We start from the raw sequence: 20,208 nt of genomic DNA on the forward strand, positions 1-20,208 counted from the left end.
ACCGCAGGGTCTCAAATTATGACTAATATCTGGTCTGGTTTTTGCAAAAAGGGAAAAAGAGGAACAAATGTCAAAACACGTAGGGTCAAATGGAGCATTACTGTACAAAACAATTGTGAATTTGAACTACCGTATTTTCCTTGATAGAAGCCCACCCAAACCTTCAACGTTGAGCTCAAATATCTCGATACCTGTAAAAGGTATGAAAATTGTCAACTGACGCAATGTTGTTTTTTTCAGGAAAAATATTATTTCAGTAGACCTGTTTTTTTATATTTATCAGAGAAATTGAGATAGTAATATGCACGTATCGGTAAAGCTTTGAACATTCACGGTATGTAGAATTAAATCTAAAGCTTTAAAAAATCATAATTACTTTCAAAAAAGGTTTGAATCAAAAAATTCCTGAAACACGAATTTTTGAGTTATGAATTTGGACTACTGTAGAAATTATTTCCTAGGTGTGTCTCTGAATAATGTTTGCAAAACTGCGTAATTGAATTACTTTAAACTTCGCGAAAAAATCTCAGGTTGGTCGGTTTCTGGAATTTAGACAAAATTCCACTTTTTTTTTTTAATTTTTAGGAGTTTCAAGAAATGAATGCAAAACGAGATTTTAAAGATTTTTTCAAGAATTTTGAAAATTATTCTATTTTTATGTAATTCTACAAATGTTTTTACAGATTCCACTGTAGTAAATAACTTTGGTCAGAACCAGCTTTGAAATAAAACAAAAAAAATTTGTAGTCAATTTTAAGAGTTGTTCTGAAGTCCGAAAAAGTCAAAATCTCAAAAATATTGAAATATCCATCGACACTTACAATTGTTGAAAATCGGAAAAGTGAAAATTTCCGATTTCTCTCCAATCGGAAACCGATTTGTTTATAGCCGAGTACTATAAACTTGCAAGCCAGTTGCAAAGTTCTATATAAACGGAACAATGATTTTATGCAAAAATATAGTTAGGAGTTGATATTCTGAAAGTTCACAACATCTTTGCCTGATTTTTATAATTCAAAATTGGCAAAATCAAATTAAACCGAAACAAAATATTGGATGGAGCTCAAAAGTTAAACACAATCAATTGCGTTTGATTTTTCGAACCTGAGAAAAATGTAAATTGTGCTATATGATCAAGCCCACATCGCACATAGACCCAAAAAGATTGGATCACTGGCCAACAACACAATATATAATCAAATCTCGGAGGGGTGGCCGCCCATTAAATTTAGGTTCGGAAACACATATCTAATCCACAAGGATATATATGAGAAAAATGAGAGCACCGGAAAAAGGAAACGATGATGGGAGGAAACAAAATGGGAGGGCGCGTGTCGGAGTCAAAAGAGGATGCGGTAATGAGAAAATGAACGAGAAGAAGATGAAGATTTGGTTAGAGAGGGTCAGAGGTAAAAAGCAGAGTACCGGAAGACACGACAAAAGGACCGGGCTCTAGCAGCAAGCACACCATATGGAATAAAAACATTTTTTGAGCCTTCTCTCTTCCAAAAAGGTATACATGTCTGTGACCAATATCAATATTCAAACATTTTACTTTGACAGCACCAAAAACGATTTGTAAATTGAAAAGAGCACTATTACGGAACACCTATTCAAGTATTCTGTATTGACGAAGAAAGAGTGACAGTGAAGGGAAAATAGATGTTATGTCTGGAGATGGAAAAAATGGTGAGGGAGACAAGAGAAGCGGATGCGACACTTCAGAAATGAAGAAGTTCTGGCAAATTGAATTGGCAACACTTCATAAAAGAGGAGAGAATTTTGAGAGCTCGAAAATTTTTTTTTGAAAGTAACTGTATTTTGAACATGGGTGGGAAAATTGAAAATTATAAAATTTTCAAAAAAAATCTGATTTTTTTTTATTTTTCTGGGATACACAAATTCTTTGTAAAAGACATCGTAAAGCTATCAAACAGGCCAAAAACCATAGAATCGAAACTGGGAAAATCACATTGAAAGATATTAATGTTCAACTAAAATCAGTCACAAGGAATCTGTATAATCATATCGGGTCCTAGAAATGGTCTGAAGTGAGAATAACAGTCCGGAATGAACATTCGCGATACGTTCAATCATTTTTCGATTAGTAATGGAATTTTTATTTGCTTGTTTATGGAGGGCAAAATATGATTCGCCACAAAAATGACTCACTACTATTATTCATCACTTCAAAACAATTTCCCAAAATTCAATAAAAAGAAAAAATATTTTGAAATTATCCAGAAAGTATAGGAGACTAAACATCACTCTTCATTTTTTCGGGGACCCCTTAACTGCGATAGAGCCAAAAAATTAGAAAAAATGTCTAAACGTTTCAGAAAAACAGAGAAATTCCAAATCCCTCAGAACTGAAAATAAAGAGTTGAAATTTGAATTTTAAAAACAGAAAAAAATGAAACAAATTTCAGAAACTAAAGTTGTCCATTTTTTAGAAACAAGGACATTGAATTCAAACGAGGACAAAAAAGCTAGAAACAGAAAACTCAAAATTCTGAATTCTAAATTAAAAGGAATGCTCAAAATTCCTCGTTTACAATCAAGAAAAAAAATGAAATTTTTTAATTATTTGACTGTCGCGAAATTACAGAAAATCATGGAATTTGGTCAAAAATGATCCTAGGATTAAGAGCCGTTCCAAATTCAGTTTCCGAATTTATGGAAGTTAAAGGGTGTTTTTGTGAAGAAAACAAATAAAAAATAGAGTGTTCTGTTCGGAAGAGAACGAAAAATCATTAGATGTTCTATTTTACAAGAATTAGAAAAACTGTCGCCATATGTTTTTTTTTATATTGCTCTTTTAGACTGTTCGATCTAATTAAACAAAACAAAAAGAAAAAGTTGCACTGAAGAACTAAAAAAAGAGGTTCTCCTCAGAAAAGGGGGATAGTTCCTCACAAAATACTTGCCACCTACTCAGGTTCTCATTTTCACTCGAAATGCAACAAAACAAAAGTCGTTTTTTTTGTCTCAAGAAAAAAAATACCCTGTCGGCTCGCGAACGGCTCTCGGGATGATATCAAAACGGGTACGCAAGAATGTCGTCCCATGGAACAACACAAGAGATCTTCCTTTCATTGTAAGAAGACAAAAAACCGAGAGAAGTAAACAGCTGCTCGAAAACCCTGTAGTTGAGTGAGTGTGGAGAAATAAACAATTTCGTGATAAAATTTGACGGGTGGCGGCGGACCCGGGAAAGCAAGCGAGAGTAAGACAAGGCTATTGGATGGACTGGGTGCTTGTTGTCAGCCACTGATAGTCCCCGAGATCTGTTCGTTTGAAAGATAGAAGGTACCAGCAAAAGATGTTAGCGAGTGGGGCTATCAGGAAGAAGACGGATGGTGAGACGTTTTTCGTTCAGATAATATTTCAACCGACACTTGATTGGTGATCTTTGTGTAACCGGAGAAGTCTAGTAGCGATGATGAAAATACATTTTTAGTGTAGGTGAATTTAGGGAATACGGAAACTTTTAAAAGAAATTTTCCAATTGAATTATGAACCAAGTTACAGGAATTTTCCAAAAATCTATCAATTTTTCGCGCTTTTTTCAAACAGAAAAATGGAAACTTATAGGCACATAAACAGTCAGAAAAAAACGCATTTTCGCATTTATAATGGGAAAAGTTTCTAATTGCTTTTCCCAAAATATTTGAGATGAGAAAGGAAATGTTTTAACGGTTTTCAAAAATTGGTTTCAAAAAAACGTTGTGAACAAGAAACTTTAGTGGGCGTGGCCAAAGGTCTCAAAATGAAAACTACAGTAGATTTAAAATTTTTTCATTTCCTCAATTTTTCTCTCGTTTCTTTCATTTGTTAAAAAAGGCGAGACAGCAAAAATTTCGCGGGACAGTTCGGGGGACGAAATCGCGCCGCGCTTATGTAGACCATCGGTCGTCAGGCGCCTTCGCGCCCCCGTAGCTCAGCCGGTAGCGGCGCTGTACCCCTGAGCTGCCTGTCATGAGTTCAACCCCTCATGGGGGTTCTCTATGCAAAATATCAGCAAAACTTTTTTTTTTGGTGTCTGGCCTTCTTTAATTTCCTCCAGAAAGTTTTTAACAGTTGACTGAAAATACAAAAAAAATCGAGAAAAAATCCTGAAAATTAAAATGTTTATCAGTTACTGTAATGGTCGTTGTGGAAACTTCGGCCACAGCTCTGGATTTTAGTGTCAGCATAACAGCATCAAAATTTTTCTGAGTGAAAAAGATTTGTAGTCTACCACAAAAAAGTATTATCAATGTAGACCGCCACCGTATTGAGCTTAATTATCCCAATTTCTGTAGAAGATAACAAAAATCAGCTAGCTGATAAAATGTTGATAATATTATGATACACATTTTATCAGTTGCGAATTTCGGATATCTCTTAAAGAAAACGAGATAATTGAGATTACAGTGAGCAAATTCATTAAAATGTATTCCACTTACAGTTCAAAGAGTATTTAACTCTCTCAAGTTTTTCAGAAACTTTGTCGATTCACGAATATTTGCCAAAAATGAATGCAATTAATTTTGAAAAAATTACAATTATTTTTCTATTTATAAAAAAACAAGGAATTTAGAGTCGTTAAAAGTTCTTAGAACGGTCACATAGATAATCCAATCTCGATAAAATGAAATCAAGTCAAATTCGAATGTTCGATCTAACACTTGTCAAGCGGATATAAAAGAAAAAGTGAATATACATCTTTCCACCCAATTGTTCAAGTGAACAAAAAAGAATTGAGTGAAGGCTTCGATATAGCAGGCTCTCTTTTTTAATTTTATGACTTCAGTCCATGCTTGAGAAAGAGAAAAAAGGAAAGAAGTGGAGAACAAGGAAAAGCGAAACGGAAGACGAGTAACACTTATGACTTTGAAAACGACTTCTACGTTTTCTTTCTTGCTCGAAGGAGAAAAGCACCCTCCAATAGTCATCCTGAGTGCGACTCCTACTAATTTCGGTTGACAACGCCACAAAAATGAGATAATTAAGTTAGAAAGGAAGAGAACGAAAAGAAGAAGTAGTAGAAGAAGAAGATGTTTAAGAGAAACCATTTCCGCTTTGGAATAGGGCAATAATTCGGTGGCTTCTTGGAAAGTGTAGACATCCCAGCTACCAAATTGGAAACCCAACTAGTCAGGAGAGAAAACATAGGGGGAGTTCTTCGTGTTTCTCAAAATGACAGCCATATGCGCAAAAACGGACCAACCCGACCGCAACGTTGACGATGACGCTTTGAGTTAGAATTGGATGTCGACGGGCGCCCCGGAGTAGAAAAGAGAAAAGGGAAATGTTGAAAATTTTGAATGCATGACATAAAAAGAAATATATATTTGGAATGATATTGATATGTGCTGTTGCTGCTGCTGCCTTCATCGAGTGTGTGTTGTCGGAAACCATCATCTTCTCCAGCAACAATAAAGTTTTATAATCAGAATACATAATGTTAGAGATGTAGAAGCGGATGATGCTTTTTTTTGAGAAATATATAATAAAAATGTGTGCGGGGAGAAAGTAACACTCGAAAGAGGTAGAGGGACCGTCACGTTATAACTCGATTCCTATTCAAGTGGTTTTGGTAAGCGTGTTCAATTTCAAAAATTAGAAGAGACGGCTTCTTTGAATTTAATTCTTTGAAGAAGATGATTGAAGGGTTTCTTGGAAAAAAGGAACATACACTTTGAAAAATGTTTTTGCCAAAACAATCAAAAATCAAATGTATATGTTATCAAAAACAAGATGATAACAAAAAACAAAAAGTCTTCAAAAATGCATACCGTAATCATTTCGAAAGAATGACCCTTAATCGTCAATTTGAGCTTTTGAATATTATTTTCATCGGAAAATATTAAAATGTGGTCAACTGACCAAATATTCACCACAATACCGAAAGCATTTTGTCAAGAGATCTTTCTTTAATATGTTTCACATAAACCGAGTTAAATTGGGTTTACAGTCAGGGGAGGGGTTGCATACTATTAGAGTGTTTATGATACGTTGAGAAAAAAAAGCTGATATTCAGATTTATATCGAAATATTTAAAAGTTTGATTTCATGAGTAGACAAATTATGTGATTAATATTTAGTAGACGAAGTATATGATTCATATGAGTAGGATTAATTTAAGTTAATGAGACAAGATAGTACTTTTCACGTTTCCGAAAACAATTTCACTCAAAATGGCTAGAACATCAACAAATGCAAATTTAGAATTAATGCAAAAAAGAATCATTTCGAAATCATTTATCTGTTTGACAATACGAGTGAGTCATGGAAGCAAATGATTCTTATTTTTGAATAACAATAAAAAAACAACAAAATTGTATTATTAATCAAAAATTGATTTTTTTAAAAAACGAGATTTGGGAATGAATCCTAAACTATAAGTGACCTTATTATTTTTTAGTGGCTGCTATGGTCATAAAAATTCCATATTTCTACCATACATGTGGATGGCCGGGCCGGCCCGCTTGCCTTAAAACCCTCGGCCCGGCCCGGCCCGCTCGGCCCGCCTAGGACAACTTTTCGAAAATGTTACTTTTCAAATGTGCCAATATATTTTTAATAGCACAAATATTAATCCAAATGCATACAACCATCCGAAAAAGTCAATTTAATCGCATTTTTAGCAAAAAAGTCAAACTTCATTAAGCCAAGGATGAAATTTTTTCTTAAAACGACTTTAAAACAGTTTTTTTTTCGACAGAATCGTCCTCTAGTGTGGATTTTTATTTATTAAAGGTACAGGAGATTTTTGGGGGGACAGGAGATTTTTCGTAGTTTTTTTGTAGCTAGAGTATGCATTCTATCGTCACGGTGTACAACGCTTAATGTCACTCTGCGTACAGCTGTCGTCCTCGCCTTTATCTTTGCCCGCGTGGCTCAGTCGGTAGCGGCGCCGCACCCTCAATCATCGCCCTCACAAGTTCAACTCCTCGAGGGGCATCTTTGAATGGAATTTCGAGAACATTATTTTTTTTCATGTCCACCCACCTTTAAGGAGAAAAGCTTGAAAAATAATGATTTGCTATAAAATTTCAAATTTTCAAAAAGCGGGCCTGCCAGTTGTAATTTTTTCCGGCCCGCGGGCCGGCCATCTTTTTCACAAGTATGATTTCTACTTAGTCGACAAAGTAAAACATACCGTAAACAATCTGATAGAGGAACACCCTGTACTTGAACTTCGAGCTCTAATATCTCAATTCCTATGCACGTTATCAAAACTGAGTGAGCTGATAAAATGTTTGTCATAACATCACCAACAATTTTTAGTTAACAGATTTTTCATATCTCTCATGGAAATTTATGTAATGGAGCTCAAGGTGCAAGAATAAGAGAGCTTTCTGTTATAATCTTTACAATAAGCGTGTTTCACAAATTTTTAACTTCGAAAATCTTGCGAAACTGTATTACTTTTGAATATAACAAAAAAGTTTCTTTTAAAATTTACAAAAACCGCAGAAATCAACCCGGTAAAAATACGAAATCAAAACTGACCTTATTTAGCTTCATCATGTAAAGAAAAGAAGTGAAAAGTACATATTTTACGACTGTCTTTGATTGAAAAAAGCACTCACTCAGTGAATAAACATCTTCGGGGCATCTCAGTATCCGTTACTTTGCTTGATTGCTTACAAAATTTCGCGTGACGGGGTCCAAGGACAACTCTCAGAGATGAAAGCTAGATTTTGCGACAAAAAGGAGATTGTCAAATACGACCTGGCACGCAAGGTTTTTTTCCGTGTTCTTACTGTGGAGGAGGCCGTAAGCCACAGATGATCGAAATGAAATAAAAAAGTGGAGATGGTAGCGAACAATCATTTAAGAATTCTTCACACTTTCATCTTACTAAAGACAAGATTAAAGCGACTAGTAAGGTGCTGTAAAACTTCTAATAGAGTGGCACACGCTCAAAAAAGTTGTATCAACATCATCATTTTCATAATACACAATTTTAGTTATGCCTCTTTTTTATTGTACGTCATTCTAGTTTCCCAGAGGAAACTTTCATCAGACTTAATTTAGTTTGTCATAAAGTTTGTGGGTCTGGCAGGGCTGAATCACAAATTCAAAACTGTTTATCTAAATTTTAGAAATCAAAATTAATTTTGTTAGTTAAAAAAAAGAAACGAGAAAATTCAAAATGTCTCTTTACTAAAAGTACATAAAAATTCACAAAATGGTAAAAAAAAACAAAAATTAGTATCATAAATCAATATTCCATTCAAGTATTCTATAGTTATTTTTGCCGCGCCGGCAAATTTGCGAAAAAGAGAGTAATTATCAAGTCAATGAGACTTTTTCATGATAAACTAAAAGCAGAGATTGATCGATTCATAGCTTAACCAGTGGTGAAGATTGTTGGAGATTTCTGGGAAACCCTTAGCGAATGAGTGTTCTTCAATTTTTTGACATTTGAATTTTAGAAATTAATTGAATTTTAGAAATTAAAACAAAAAACCCATACGACTTTCGGAATAGATCTAATAAAGTGAGTTCAGTGAATTGCAGACTAACTTTCAATATAACATCCTTTTTTACTGTTATGAATTCTTTGAGTTAATATGAACATATCATGTTTAGAGAAATAGCGCTCTCCATATGAAGCTCTCTCTCTCTCTCTCTCTTTCTCTCTCTCTCTCTCTCTCTCTCTCTCTCTCTCTCTCTCTCTCTTCTTGATAAATTACAAAAGTCGGAAATGGCAAAAGGAAACAATTTTATTAGACAAGCGAAAGCATCTCTTTCTCTCTCATTCGGTCCGGCTGGTCAACAACTATTCTACATGAATGCGTATTATTATGATTTAGTAATGAGACAAATGAGATGAAGAGCCGAGAAGAAGAAAAAGAAAATGATGGGACAAGAAAGAGGGATTAAAGCAAAATCCTTGAGGTGTATGTCTCGATTCATTCAAATAGTTGGGGACGCAGTGGCCGACGGCTTCTTGTCCAGTGGCAGTTGCACTCCGTCGTTGATCTCCTGTGTCTTTTTCATTTGGGTTGGTGGGTTTTGGCGCTTGTATCTTTTCGTTATGAGCTTAAAATTGAAAATGAAAACAATCATTGACCTATTCCTTTCATTTATATTACCTCTCCAATAGGCTTCATCAAATTTCTTTCGAGGTCGCGAATCATTCTCTTCTGGACGTCGCGAAAAGTATTTTCCTTGTGGTCGCGAATCATACGATGAATGATTCGAGTGGTTTCAGCGGCATCGGTTGGGAGAGCTACTCCAGTATCACGTTTCTTCTGAAAAGTTTTGATAATTTTGCAAATTTTCAATGCATTGCTTACACGAATGATTACTGTGGAATTGTCCTTCTTTTCATCATCTTCATCTTCCTCTGATGATGACTCATCATCATCAGTTTTTTTCTCAGCTTGTTTTTCCAGAACAGAAGTTCTCTCCTTCTCGTCCTTGGCCTTTCCAGATTCTTCCATTCCTCTTCCTGCAAGATTCAAAAGTTTATTCGATTTCCGATCCACTCTTACCTCCAGCAGTTTCTTCGTCGGCATCATTATCCTCTTGTCGCTCCTTCTGTTTTTGCTTCTTCCTGCGATCTTTTCCAGCTTCACTCATCGACACAAGAAGTGCCGTTGCGAGGAAGAGAACGAGTAAAAATTTTAAATTCATGGTGAATCTGAAAATTGGGAAATGAAAATTAAGGAAACCTATTGAAAAATCAAAAGGAAAAGTGACCCAGAGGAAATCTCCCGAAGGTTTATATAACAACTGAGCCGAGGCGGAGACTGTTAACTGGATCTCATCACGAGCCAGTCGCCAGCCTCTACGAGAGGACCCCAGGAGCCCCCTGACACGCCATGCCACCTATTCGTTACAACGCAATGGACCAACACTGTTAGAGAGATGGAAGGTTGGCTTCACATCAGAGCCACCACTAAACCTCTTTTTTCAATCAATTGTTCACAGAATGGGCTGGCGCCGGGCTCTATGATAACTTGCTCTGTTACACAACCTTCTTGCGAGTTGAGAAAAGAACAAAAGTTGGAGAAAAAACTGTAAAAGTGCGAATGGGTGATGTAGTGTTATTAATTTTCCAGAATAAAAACTGGCGGAGTTTTGGAAGTCCACGAGTTTTTTAAAGCGATAATTACTCTTGAAAAAGTGATAAAGAGCTTTGAAACTTTGAACTCGAGGTATCATGTTTGTGAGATAACATTTCATGTGGACACCTGAGTCATCTTGTTTTGTTGTTTTCCACTGAACACAGTTGCTGCTTTTATGAAGGTCAGGGATATTGGAGAGGCATCAAGGAGCTAGAAAACGAGGTCTCTGTTAATGCCGGACAATGAGTAATTATGAAATCATCTGTAGAAACTATGAAATTCATGAGGATGAGAGATGAAAACAGTGCATCAGATTTCTTTGTAGTTGTGATAAAAGTCTTTAACATACAAACTATAAGTTCTGAATTAATGTAGGCTGAAAAAGGCACCGAACAAAAATGTATGATTATAGCATTATTTTTCACTGATTGTATTCCACTAACATACAATACAGGTTTGATTACGATAAAAACTTGAATAGAAACGCCACCGTACTTGCATTTTAAGCCCAATTATATCGGTTTGCATTGAAAATATCAAAAGTTCGCCCACTAATAAAATCTTTGTCATAATACCATGAACATTTCATCAGTTGACAAGTTTTTTATATCTTTCACGAAAATAGAGATAAATGAGTTTGAAGCGTACGTATAGGTAGACAAATAGAACATCACCCAATTCTTGCACTTCTAGCTCAATTATCTCGGTTCCTTTGTAAGACATCAAAATTTTTCAACTGATGAAATGTTTGTCATAATATTACCAACGTCTTTTCAGTTGACTGTTTTTTGATAACGTTCACAGGATATGAGATAAATTGGGATGAAGTTGACGGTTTCGATTTCTGCTAGAGTGTTTACGGTATTCACGATACCTCGGTTATTTGGGGGAAAAAACACAACAAATATACAAGTATTAAACTAATGTGAAGTTATAACAAAAATGTCCTCGTTTGCAATGTTTTAATATCATTCACAAGAATTAATATAATTCACCGTGTTTTTCTCTAATAGAAGCTTACCCGAACTGACAAGTTTGAGCTCAATTATCTTGAATCATGTAAAAGATATAAAAACATTTTCAGAAGATGAATTTTTCATCATAATATCACAAACATTTTATCAAGTAACACATTTTTGATATTTCTCTTAGGAGTCATTATAATTGAGCTCAAAGTTGACGGTTTTTGTGGCCTTTGATAGAGAGTTACGGTATACATGGTTACTGAAACTGGGAGTTTCTATAATTTTGAAGAAGAACAATTGAAAATTTGAATTTTCTTAATGTATTCTTTTGAAAATGCGAATTATCTCTCTTCTGTTTTAATTTTAAATTGAATTTTCAAAATTATTTTTTTGAGAGTTCAATTTCAGTCGTTGTTTTTCAGATTGCAACACAACTTTTGTTTTATAACGCATTTGCTCTGGTAGAAGCTCACTTTATACGTGCCCTTATAGCTCAATTATCTTGGTTACTAAATGTAAGAGAGATATCATCGAAATTGCCAACAGATAAAAATTAGATGGTAATATGATGAATAATTCATCAGTTGACAACTTTTCGATACCTTCCACAGAAACCGAGATAAAAGAGCTCAAAGTTTGGAGGTGGCTTAAACTATAGGAGATACGGTATATTGCCCCACAGTTTGCATTATTTGTTGTTTTTTTTGCAGTAATCGATCAGACTCGGAAAAACGTCAATTCCGGTTGTTATTCTTTGACTATTCAAACACAAATTCCAAAATACAACAACACTGATCTTTGAGAACTGAAAGAACATGTTCTATTCATGGTTTTCTCCTCCGAAATGCTCTCAATTTTACCGTTAAGGTTCATGTTTTTTTCACAACTTTTAATATATCTTCCTAGATATGTTTTTTTTTCTAAAACCTCGCGGTTCTGAAAGTATTTTTAATTCCACAGTAATCCATAGACCCAAACCCAAGTCCTCTCGTCACCCGTTAGCCGACATCACCCCATCTCATTTGTGTACTCCGGAATATTGGCCCATTACTATTCTCTTTTCTCTCAGTCGTTCTCCGAGATCCTCTTCTAACAGATACGAGGCCGTTTGTCCGAGGTAAGCGTACAGCGAGAAGAAAAAGAGAGGCCACGGTCTTCTCTTCCTCCCTCTCTCATCGCAAACGAACTGGCCTGGCACATGTGTTGGAGTCTGCGAGAGTGCCGCGTAGCGTTGCCCCCACCAGAGACGCAGACACCGTCGCTTCGAGACCATCGGCCTCAACACTGTGTGACGTGGATGAACAGCTCGCATTTTTGTCTCTCTGTCTCTGACCTCTTCCCTCTCTACGTCTCGTCCTCTGCGCACCGCTTGCCCTACTTTTGGACCGAATAGTTTCTTGGAGAGAGAGAGAGACAGGGCGGCTTCTCAATTTAGTGTTTTGCAGTTTCTTTTGTAGAGACCATGAATATATTCCGTATTACGGCCGATTTGGCTCACGCCGTGGCTATCGTCATTCTCCTGCTCAAGATATGGAAGTCGCGCAGTTGCGAAGGTAAGTATTTATCGAATTTCGACAAAAATTAACAAATTTTCATCTATTTTTCAGGAATCTCTGGCCGGTCCCAGATCCTCTTCGCCGTTACCTTCTTCACCAGATACTTGGATCTCTTCACTAGCTTCTACTCCCTCTACAACACCGTAATGAAGGTATGTTTTTTTTTCAAAAATCAATACCTAAACAAACAACTCCAGGTTCTCTTCCTTGCTGGATCCATTGGAACCGTCTACCTCATGTGGGTGAAGTTCAAGGCAACCTACGATCGTAACAATGACACCTTCCGCATTGAGTTCTTGGTCATCCCAAGCATCATTTTAGCTCTTATCATCAACCACGAGTTTATGTTCATGGAGGTGAGTATATTCTCGATTGCGACTCGCGTCTTTTGGGCGAAAGTATGGGCTTAGCGCTATTTAGGCAATGTTGGAGCGCTTCAGCCTGTTGAGAGAGCTTCATATTCATTTTGGGCAAAAATGGTGGTAATCTGCGGGGACCCAAGGCAATGGTTTGCCAGCTGACCAACCAGCGCGCAAAATTCGACAGTCGCAGCTTAGTTGAAACTTCAGAAAACTGACAAATCAATTTTCCAGGTTATGTGGACCTTCTCGATCTACCTGGAAGCCGTCGCCATCATGCCACAACTCTTTATGCTCTCCCGTACCGGAAACGCCGAAACCATCACTGCTCACTACCTCTTTGCCCTCGGATCCTACAGATTCCTCTACATCTTCAACTGGGTCTACAGGTGTGTTTTGGGCAAAAACTTAGGCTTCCACGTCATCGGCTCAGTTGTGTAAACTTATCCAGATCTTTCTCCTGGTCGAAGAGAGGATCAGAGAAAACCGGCTGCATATAGAATTTTGATCGGAAGATGTTTGTAGCGTGATCCGCGCCCAGCTTGATCATATAAGTGAAAACGGTTTTATAGAGGACAAACACCAGGTTTTGCATAGATTCATCTAGGAAGGTTTGCTTTGAAGCCTATTCGCCAGGAAAAATATTCAAGTTGCTATTAGTTGAGTTGGAAAAAAATCAAAAAGTGAAATAGGACAAAGCCTGTATTAGAAGGGCTTTTTCAATGGATGGGATCCAGTAATGAAAGGGCCCTCCGAGGCAGACTAGAAAAAACGGAAGGACTACCTTCCAAATGTGTCGTTTGAAAATCAAAATTCCCAACCGTTCAAAGTGAAAAAATATTTTGGAAATTCCACAATATCATAAAAATTAGTTGAAACATTTGTCTGCTCAAAACTTGCTAAATTTTGGTGAAAAAGAGAGATTTTTTAATTTTGAACAAAAATTCACCGGATTTCTGAAAAACGGCAAAAAAAGAGGACGGTCTCTCTAATTGAAGGGCACCTGTAATGGAAGAGCTTCCGGTGGTGACTGGGAACCATAAAAAACCGTCTAATGGGCAAACTGGAAAAAAAATGAAAACCTGGTGATTTATGGAATGAGCGCTACAGCAGTCACATTGGACTTATTTGAGTTTTTGAAGATTTCTGTACTTTCTGATGTCTTGAAAAATATGAAATTTACTTCCAAAAATAACTTCTTTTTCTATTTCAGATATTACACCGAGAGCTTCTTTGACCCAATCGCCGTTGTCGCCGGAATCGTCCAGACCGTCCTTTACGCCGATTTCTTCTACCTTTACATCACCCGTGGTACGTTATTGGTCCATATCAAAAATGCACGGACATTCTATTCTGACACACTCGGATAACGGATAACTGTTCGTGCCTATCCAAGTAGACTGTCCGTGCATATCTGGTCTATGTTGATATGATAATTGCTGCTTGCACTGTAAAACTGGCTCTTAGCATTCAAACAATCATAAAACTATCAAAAAGTGCTGCTCATTCTCAAAATTAATTTTTTCAGTCATCCAATCCAACCGCCAATTCGAGATGTCAGCCTAAAATGGGACCGCCCACACAACTCCAGTAATTATCATTTTGTTTCTGTTTTTTTTTCTCACCAAATGTTATGATTTCTTTTTATTGAAGGGTTATTTTTCACAACAATTGTTATAATGTATTTTCTTGCTAAAAATCAGCTCTCTCTATTTCTTTGTTCTTTTTTCGGCTCTTTTTCTCTCTTGCGCAAGGTGATATTGTGTTTGCTTTGTAACCGTTTCGGTGCTCTCAGGCATAACTGTAGAACCAAGCTATTTATTATTGTATTATTATTTATTACAGTAATCAAAAATAATGCTTTTATTTATAGTATTTTTTTTCTTTGGAAATCGAGTGTTTGTGTTTACAATTAAGAACATGTCGTATTCTTTTTACGGAAACAATCAAATGAATGTGTCAAATGGTTTGTAGGAAATGGAAAATTGGTGAAAAATTAGTGAATTGGTTTCCAGACATTTGCGGCAAACTGCCCGGATCGATTGTTGTTGCCAGCGGGACGATAAAATGCAACAATCACCTTGTCACCTTCTGCAGCTAGTTTTCCATTGCTACTGAAATTGAATGAACTTTAAGATTAGATATGTTTTTAAACAAAATTGAATATATACTATTTAGAGCAAAGAAATGAGAGATTCAAAGAGTTTTAAACACTCAAATAGACAAAATACCGAATTTCCTCTATTAGAAGCCTCTCAAACTGTCAATTTTAAGCTCTATTATCTCCACTTCTGTGAAAGATATCAAAAATTTGTCAACGGAAAAATTATTTACAATAATATCACCAATAATTTTTTTCAGTTAAATTCGTTGAACATTTTTCAAACCACGAAAATGAGCTATCGTTTTTTTCAGCTCATTTTAAATAATATTTTTCTAGTTTCTCTTTTATTCACAATTTTGACCTTGTTTTCAATGTCGATAGGTAGTGTGCTCTTATGCTTTCAAAAAACATAACAATAACATAGTAATGAACATGCATCCAATTCAAACAGAAACAATAGTTTACGTTTTATTAAAATACGGTAAACACTCTAATAGAACGTCCCCCAGACCATCAACTTTGAGCCCATTTATCTTATTTCCTATAAGAGGTATCAACAATTGGTCACCTAACAAAATTTTAATTATGATATCAATAATATTTAGCTAGTCGACTAATTTTGGATAAATTTTACAAGAACCGAGACAAATTGACTCAAATACACGGTAGTTTTACCTATAAGCTCTAACCGAACGCTCTAATGCTCTAACCGAACGCCACCCTCAGATTGCCTTATGAGCTCATTTATTTCAAATATTTTTAAAAATTTCAAAAATCATGTAAGTGATAATTTTAATAATAAATCCGATATTCCTATTAATAATTGAGATAATTTGGCTCAACATAAAACTATGTTGCGGCGTTGTGCACTTTAGAGCATTTGCGATATGATCAGAATGATAACATGCCAAAAAACTGAAGAATTAACTTTAGATTGTATACTGTTTAAGTTTCCTGAGTTTTTCATAATTCATTTCATTCAGATCTGGAGGCTAACCAAAGGGTTTTCAAAACAAAGCCGCCCTATTTCCTCTGAAGTAAGCTCATGTAAACTAGCTTTGAGCTCCATTATCTTGATTCCTGTGAAAGATATCCATAATTTACTCACTAATGAAATTTAGGTAGTATCATGATAAGTAATTTGCCAATTGACAGATTTTTGATATCTCTTACGAAAAACGAGATAATTGAGTTTAAAGTTGACAATATGGGTGATCTTCTATTGAAGAAAATATTCAAATTTCAAGACAAAAATTTTTAATTACTGTATTATCCTGAACAATTCTCTCACCTCAACGATGTCATCGATTTACAAACACTTCCATTTGAGCAAGAAGTATTATCTTCATCGTTTTCGTGCGACTTCTTCACATATGCACACCCGACACCAATCTAAAATTTAAAAATAGGGCGACGGATCTCTCTAATTTCCGGTTTCTCTCTCAAGTTTTTATGTTTTTCTAGAGAAGGGATCGCATTACCTCTTTTGTGGATCGCCATATAACTTGTGTAAAGTAATTGGTTCCAGTCTGCCACCCCGGCGTCTCGTACTCGTACTTTTCGTGCTCTTGATACCAATGCTCGACGACTAAAAAAGATGATGTGGAGAAAAAATGGGAAGAGAATTAAAATAAACGATATAAATAGAAGGAGAAGAGTAAAATATATGAACAGTAGCTGAATTCTATCTGAAAGTTTAGGAACTGATCAGAAGCCAGAATCACTTTGGAAATTGAGCACAGACTAGAGGTAGACGCAAGAGTGTTTTGGTTCGTTGCTTTCGAAAGTCCACAAATTCAATTCTGTTGGCTTGCGTCGTGCCTTCAGTTTGATAGATTTCCCATCTCTCTAACTTTTTTTTTCACAATGTACTGATTTCAAATTGCAAATACAAATAAGAAGAAAGGAGAAGTGTTCAAAATATACCTGATTCTGCATCAATATCCGGAGGGAAAAACGTGATATTCTCACCGACACCACTCAGTTCACTGAATGAGATATGCGCCTGGAAGATGAGAAGACTTGAAGGAATTTTAGAAATTATAACAAATACCTGTTTGGCCAATTTTTCAGCCCATTGTTGAGCCATTTCGGATAACTCTTCGCTATATTCCAAGTCGGGAGCGTTGTGCTGAGATTTAATGATTCACGCACAGAGTAAAATTAAAAAAGGCTCACCCTCTCTCTTCGTGTATTGTGCTCCACCAAAATTTGGTCCACAAATTCTTTTTCGTCATCGGGTACGGTCATTTTTACAGCTTTTGGCCAGATCTTACGATGGTGCCGCACTGCCTGAAATAAAACTTCATCTATAAGAAATCAAGAAAAAGAATTCGATTTGAAGAAAAAGAAGGCGACAAAATAAACGGGGGGACAGGGGCACGAGCGCCAAAAAGCGGTCCCAAAACTTGACGAGCATACACAATTCACATACACATATCGCTGAGATTCGGGGGCCAAAAAGAGGGCGCCGCCCCGTGTGTCGTCTTCTTCTTCTTCTACGTCTTCTCCTGCTTCCACCCCTTCGGATGAAAAACGAAGAGTGCGGAATGGACCGACAAGAGTTGGAGCAGTCGTCGGCAGCTCATTATTGGTGGAGACCCCCGGACCCAACTACGAGTGGTTTTCAATTCAGTTTCTGGTTTTGGAAAGCCCCGTCGCCGTCGCTTCTCATATCTCATGTCCTATCTGATGGGAAGAGAGAGAGAGAGAGGGTAAACGGAGCATTGAAAACTATGGAGAGTCGTTTGAGATTTGAATGGAAGGAATTTGTTCGACTTGCTCGTTGACTTTTTTGGTTTGGATGGGACATATTTTTGTGAATCGGGAGTGATTGGAAAAACGGAACTGCCGCAGAGGAAGAGAAGAATTCAGAAAAAAAAGTAATTTTTTGTGGTCTCGATATGGTTTGAAAACTGGTCGACTACGAAAAGAGAAGATAGAAATGTTCTGAAAGCTAATGTTCAGAGTTTATTGGAATTAAAAAAGAGATGAACTAAAACTCAAGATCTTCCAGAATCGGAAAAAAAAACTAACAAAAATACTAATCCCGAACCTCTAATGGAAGGGTCCTCACTTAACTTTTACATTTTAGTCAATTTATCTCGGTTTCTGTCAAAGAAATAAAAAAGTTGTGAATCGGTAAATTGTTTATGATAATATCATAAATGTTTCTTAGTTGACACATTTTTGATATCTCGCATAGGAATTGAGATAATTAAGCTTAAACTTAACAGTATGGGGACTTTCTGAATACAGGGAATGTTAAAAATCGGAAAAAACTGAGGAGTAACTTAGTTACGTTGAAAATACGTTCTTCGCGTATAAGAGATATCATACCCTTCAGTGGATGAATGAAATTGAAGTTAAAAATTAAAATACCGTAAAACCTGTAATAGAAAAGCCCCCAAGTTCAATCTCAATTTTCTCAATTCCTATGCAAGATATCGAAAACATGCCAACGGACAAACGGACAGTTCTGATATTATGATAAACAATTTTTCCTATATCTTTCACAGGTATCAAGATAATTGATGTCAACGTTGATAGTTTGGAAGCCCTTCTATTACATGTTTTACGGTACAGAAATTTTTTTTGCCAATATTGAACTCACATTTTTTTTGAAGATGTTCGAATTCCGATCATCTCGTGAAAATTATTTCTTAATTCAATGTTAACACATTTTTTTCGGAAGAGATATCAAAAACTTATAAACTGGTAAGATTTTTTTAAATTTTTCACATTTTAAAAGACCTTTAGAAATTCAAATATCGAGATTTTTCCAAATTATGTCGAATTAGCAAAAGTCTGGCATCTGAAAATTTTCTTTTGTTTTAGAAAGACCTGCCCGAAAACAAAATAAAGCGAATATGGATTCTGATAATTTCTAGATATTTTCTGAACGAAATCCAGATTTCTTGGTAAAAATGTGATCACTAGCCTTTTTAACAATTCCTTGTTCGAAACCACAAACTTAAAAGCCCGAACGAGACTGAAGCAATGTCATATCCTTGCTTTGTAGATCAAACCAATTCCAAGACGAAAAATTCGCCGATAAGAAACATTCAAAAAAATATTTTTTCAGAAAAGCAAAAGTATTTCTTCTTACTTCTGTAAACAATAGCAGTTTTTGAAATTTGTGGTTTTTTCCAGGAATAATTCAGTTTTTGTGTTTTCTTTGATGCCAAAACATGTGTAAAAGAAAAACGGAAGGATAAATGAAGAAACATTTGATCTTCTTGCAAATCAAAGAGATAAGTGATATTGAAGAGTGATTGGCGGAGAATTGAGCATTCTCTCTCCCCATTTCATCTCATTCACATTTTGTTTATTTTATCTACCAGATGTTTTCTCCACTCTTTCTTGAGTTTTGCTCACTTTTGTTGGTAGTCTTGAATACAAAAACACTTTAGGGGCTCAAGTTTTTTTTGCGAAGCATTTGCAGTTTATTTAAAAGAACAAAACAAAAAGAAAAAAGTGATTTTCCCAGTTCGCAGCACGACAAGTTTCCAGAAAAAGTAGGAGAAGAATGGGATGGGAAGGAAAAATGGAAAGAAAACAATTTAAAAAATCATAAAAATAAGAAAAAGGAGAAGACGAAACGATTCCAGGAGAATGACCAATTCTATTCATTTTAGTCTTTTGCAAGAATTTCAGAAAGGAAGAAAAAATAGGCGCCAATAACATTTTGAATGTGGAAGATGGGTTGGAAAATGGGGTTGGAACTGGGTATGGGATAGATAATTGGTATTTTTAGGCAAAGAAAAGAATTAAAACCAAGCGTTTTGCCTAAAAGAGGCAACATGTGAAATTAGGGGTTTAGAAAAGAAAGAACCGATTCAGTTAACTACTGACTTTTAGAAAATGGGTGGAGTTTTGATTTACTGGCTGGCGGTGAAACTTTTGATTGAAACGATTTAGACAGTGGGAGCATTACATTACTTGAAAATAAGAAATTATAAAAAACAAGCTAAAGAAATTACCTAAGCAAGTGATAAAAGCTTCTTAGCGAGAGAGACGTGGGGATGGGAGTAAAATCTAACGTTGAAACACCATAATATTTTAGAAAAAGGAGCATGCATGCAAAATGCCAACCTTTTTTCTGAGAAACGAAAAACTGTAAGAGAGAGAGAGAGAGAAAAACCGAGATTCCGC

The 20,208-nt window shown here is 35.9% G+C and overlaps 3 protein-coding genes across 3 annotated transcripts; 1 reads left to right on the top strand and 2 right to left on the bottom strand.

Moving 5' to 3' along the window:
* Window positions 1-8,913: 8,913 nt before the first annotated feature.
* Window positions 8,914-9,636, bottom strand: CBG17163 (the record flags this gene model as incomplete). The annotated part of the gene is made up of 4 exons (XM_002644139.1): window positions 8,914-9,039; window positions 9,093-9,251; window positions 9,297-9,451; window positions 9,495-9,636. The coding sequence occupies 4 exons, from the start codon at window positions 9,634-9,636 to the stop codon at window positions 8,914-8,916; spliced, it is 582 nt and encodes a 193-aa protein (XP_002644185.1).
* A 2,861-nt stretch (window positions 9,637-12,497) lies between these two features.
* Cbr-erd-2 lies at window positions 12,498-14,516 on the top strand (the record flags this gene model as incomplete). Its single annotated transcript, XM_002644138.1, has 6 exons — window positions 12,498-12,588; window positions 12,643-12,743; window positions 12,789-12,947; window positions 13,185-13,339; window positions 14,164-14,261; window positions 14,479-14,516. 6 exons carry the CDS (start codon window positions 12,498-12,500, stop codon window positions 14,514-14,516), a joined length of 642 nt encoding a protein of 213 aa, XP_002644184.1.
* A 430-nt stretch (window positions 14,517-14,946) lies between these two features.
* Window positions 14,947-17,304, bottom strand: CBG17161 (the record flags this gene model as incomplete). Its single annotated transcript, XM_002644137.1, has 6 exons — window positions 14,947-15,064; window positions 16,346-16,446; window positions 16,536-16,642; window positions 16,981-17,059; window positions 17,108-17,185; window positions 17,233-17,304. 6 exons carry the CDS (start codon window positions 17,302-17,304, stop codon window positions 14,947-14,949), a joined length of 555 nt encoding a protein of 184 aa, XP_002644183.1.
* Between the last annotated feature and the right edge of the window lie 2,904 nt (window positions 17,305-20,208).

Source organism: Caenorhabditis briggsae, assembly GCF_000004555.2.
Source record: "Caenorhabditis briggsae complete genome, chrX, whole genome shotgun sequence".
NCBI classification, from domain to species: Eukaryota; Metazoa; Nematoda; class Chromadorea; order Rhabditida; family Rhabditidae; genus Caenorhabditis; species Caenorhabditis briggsae.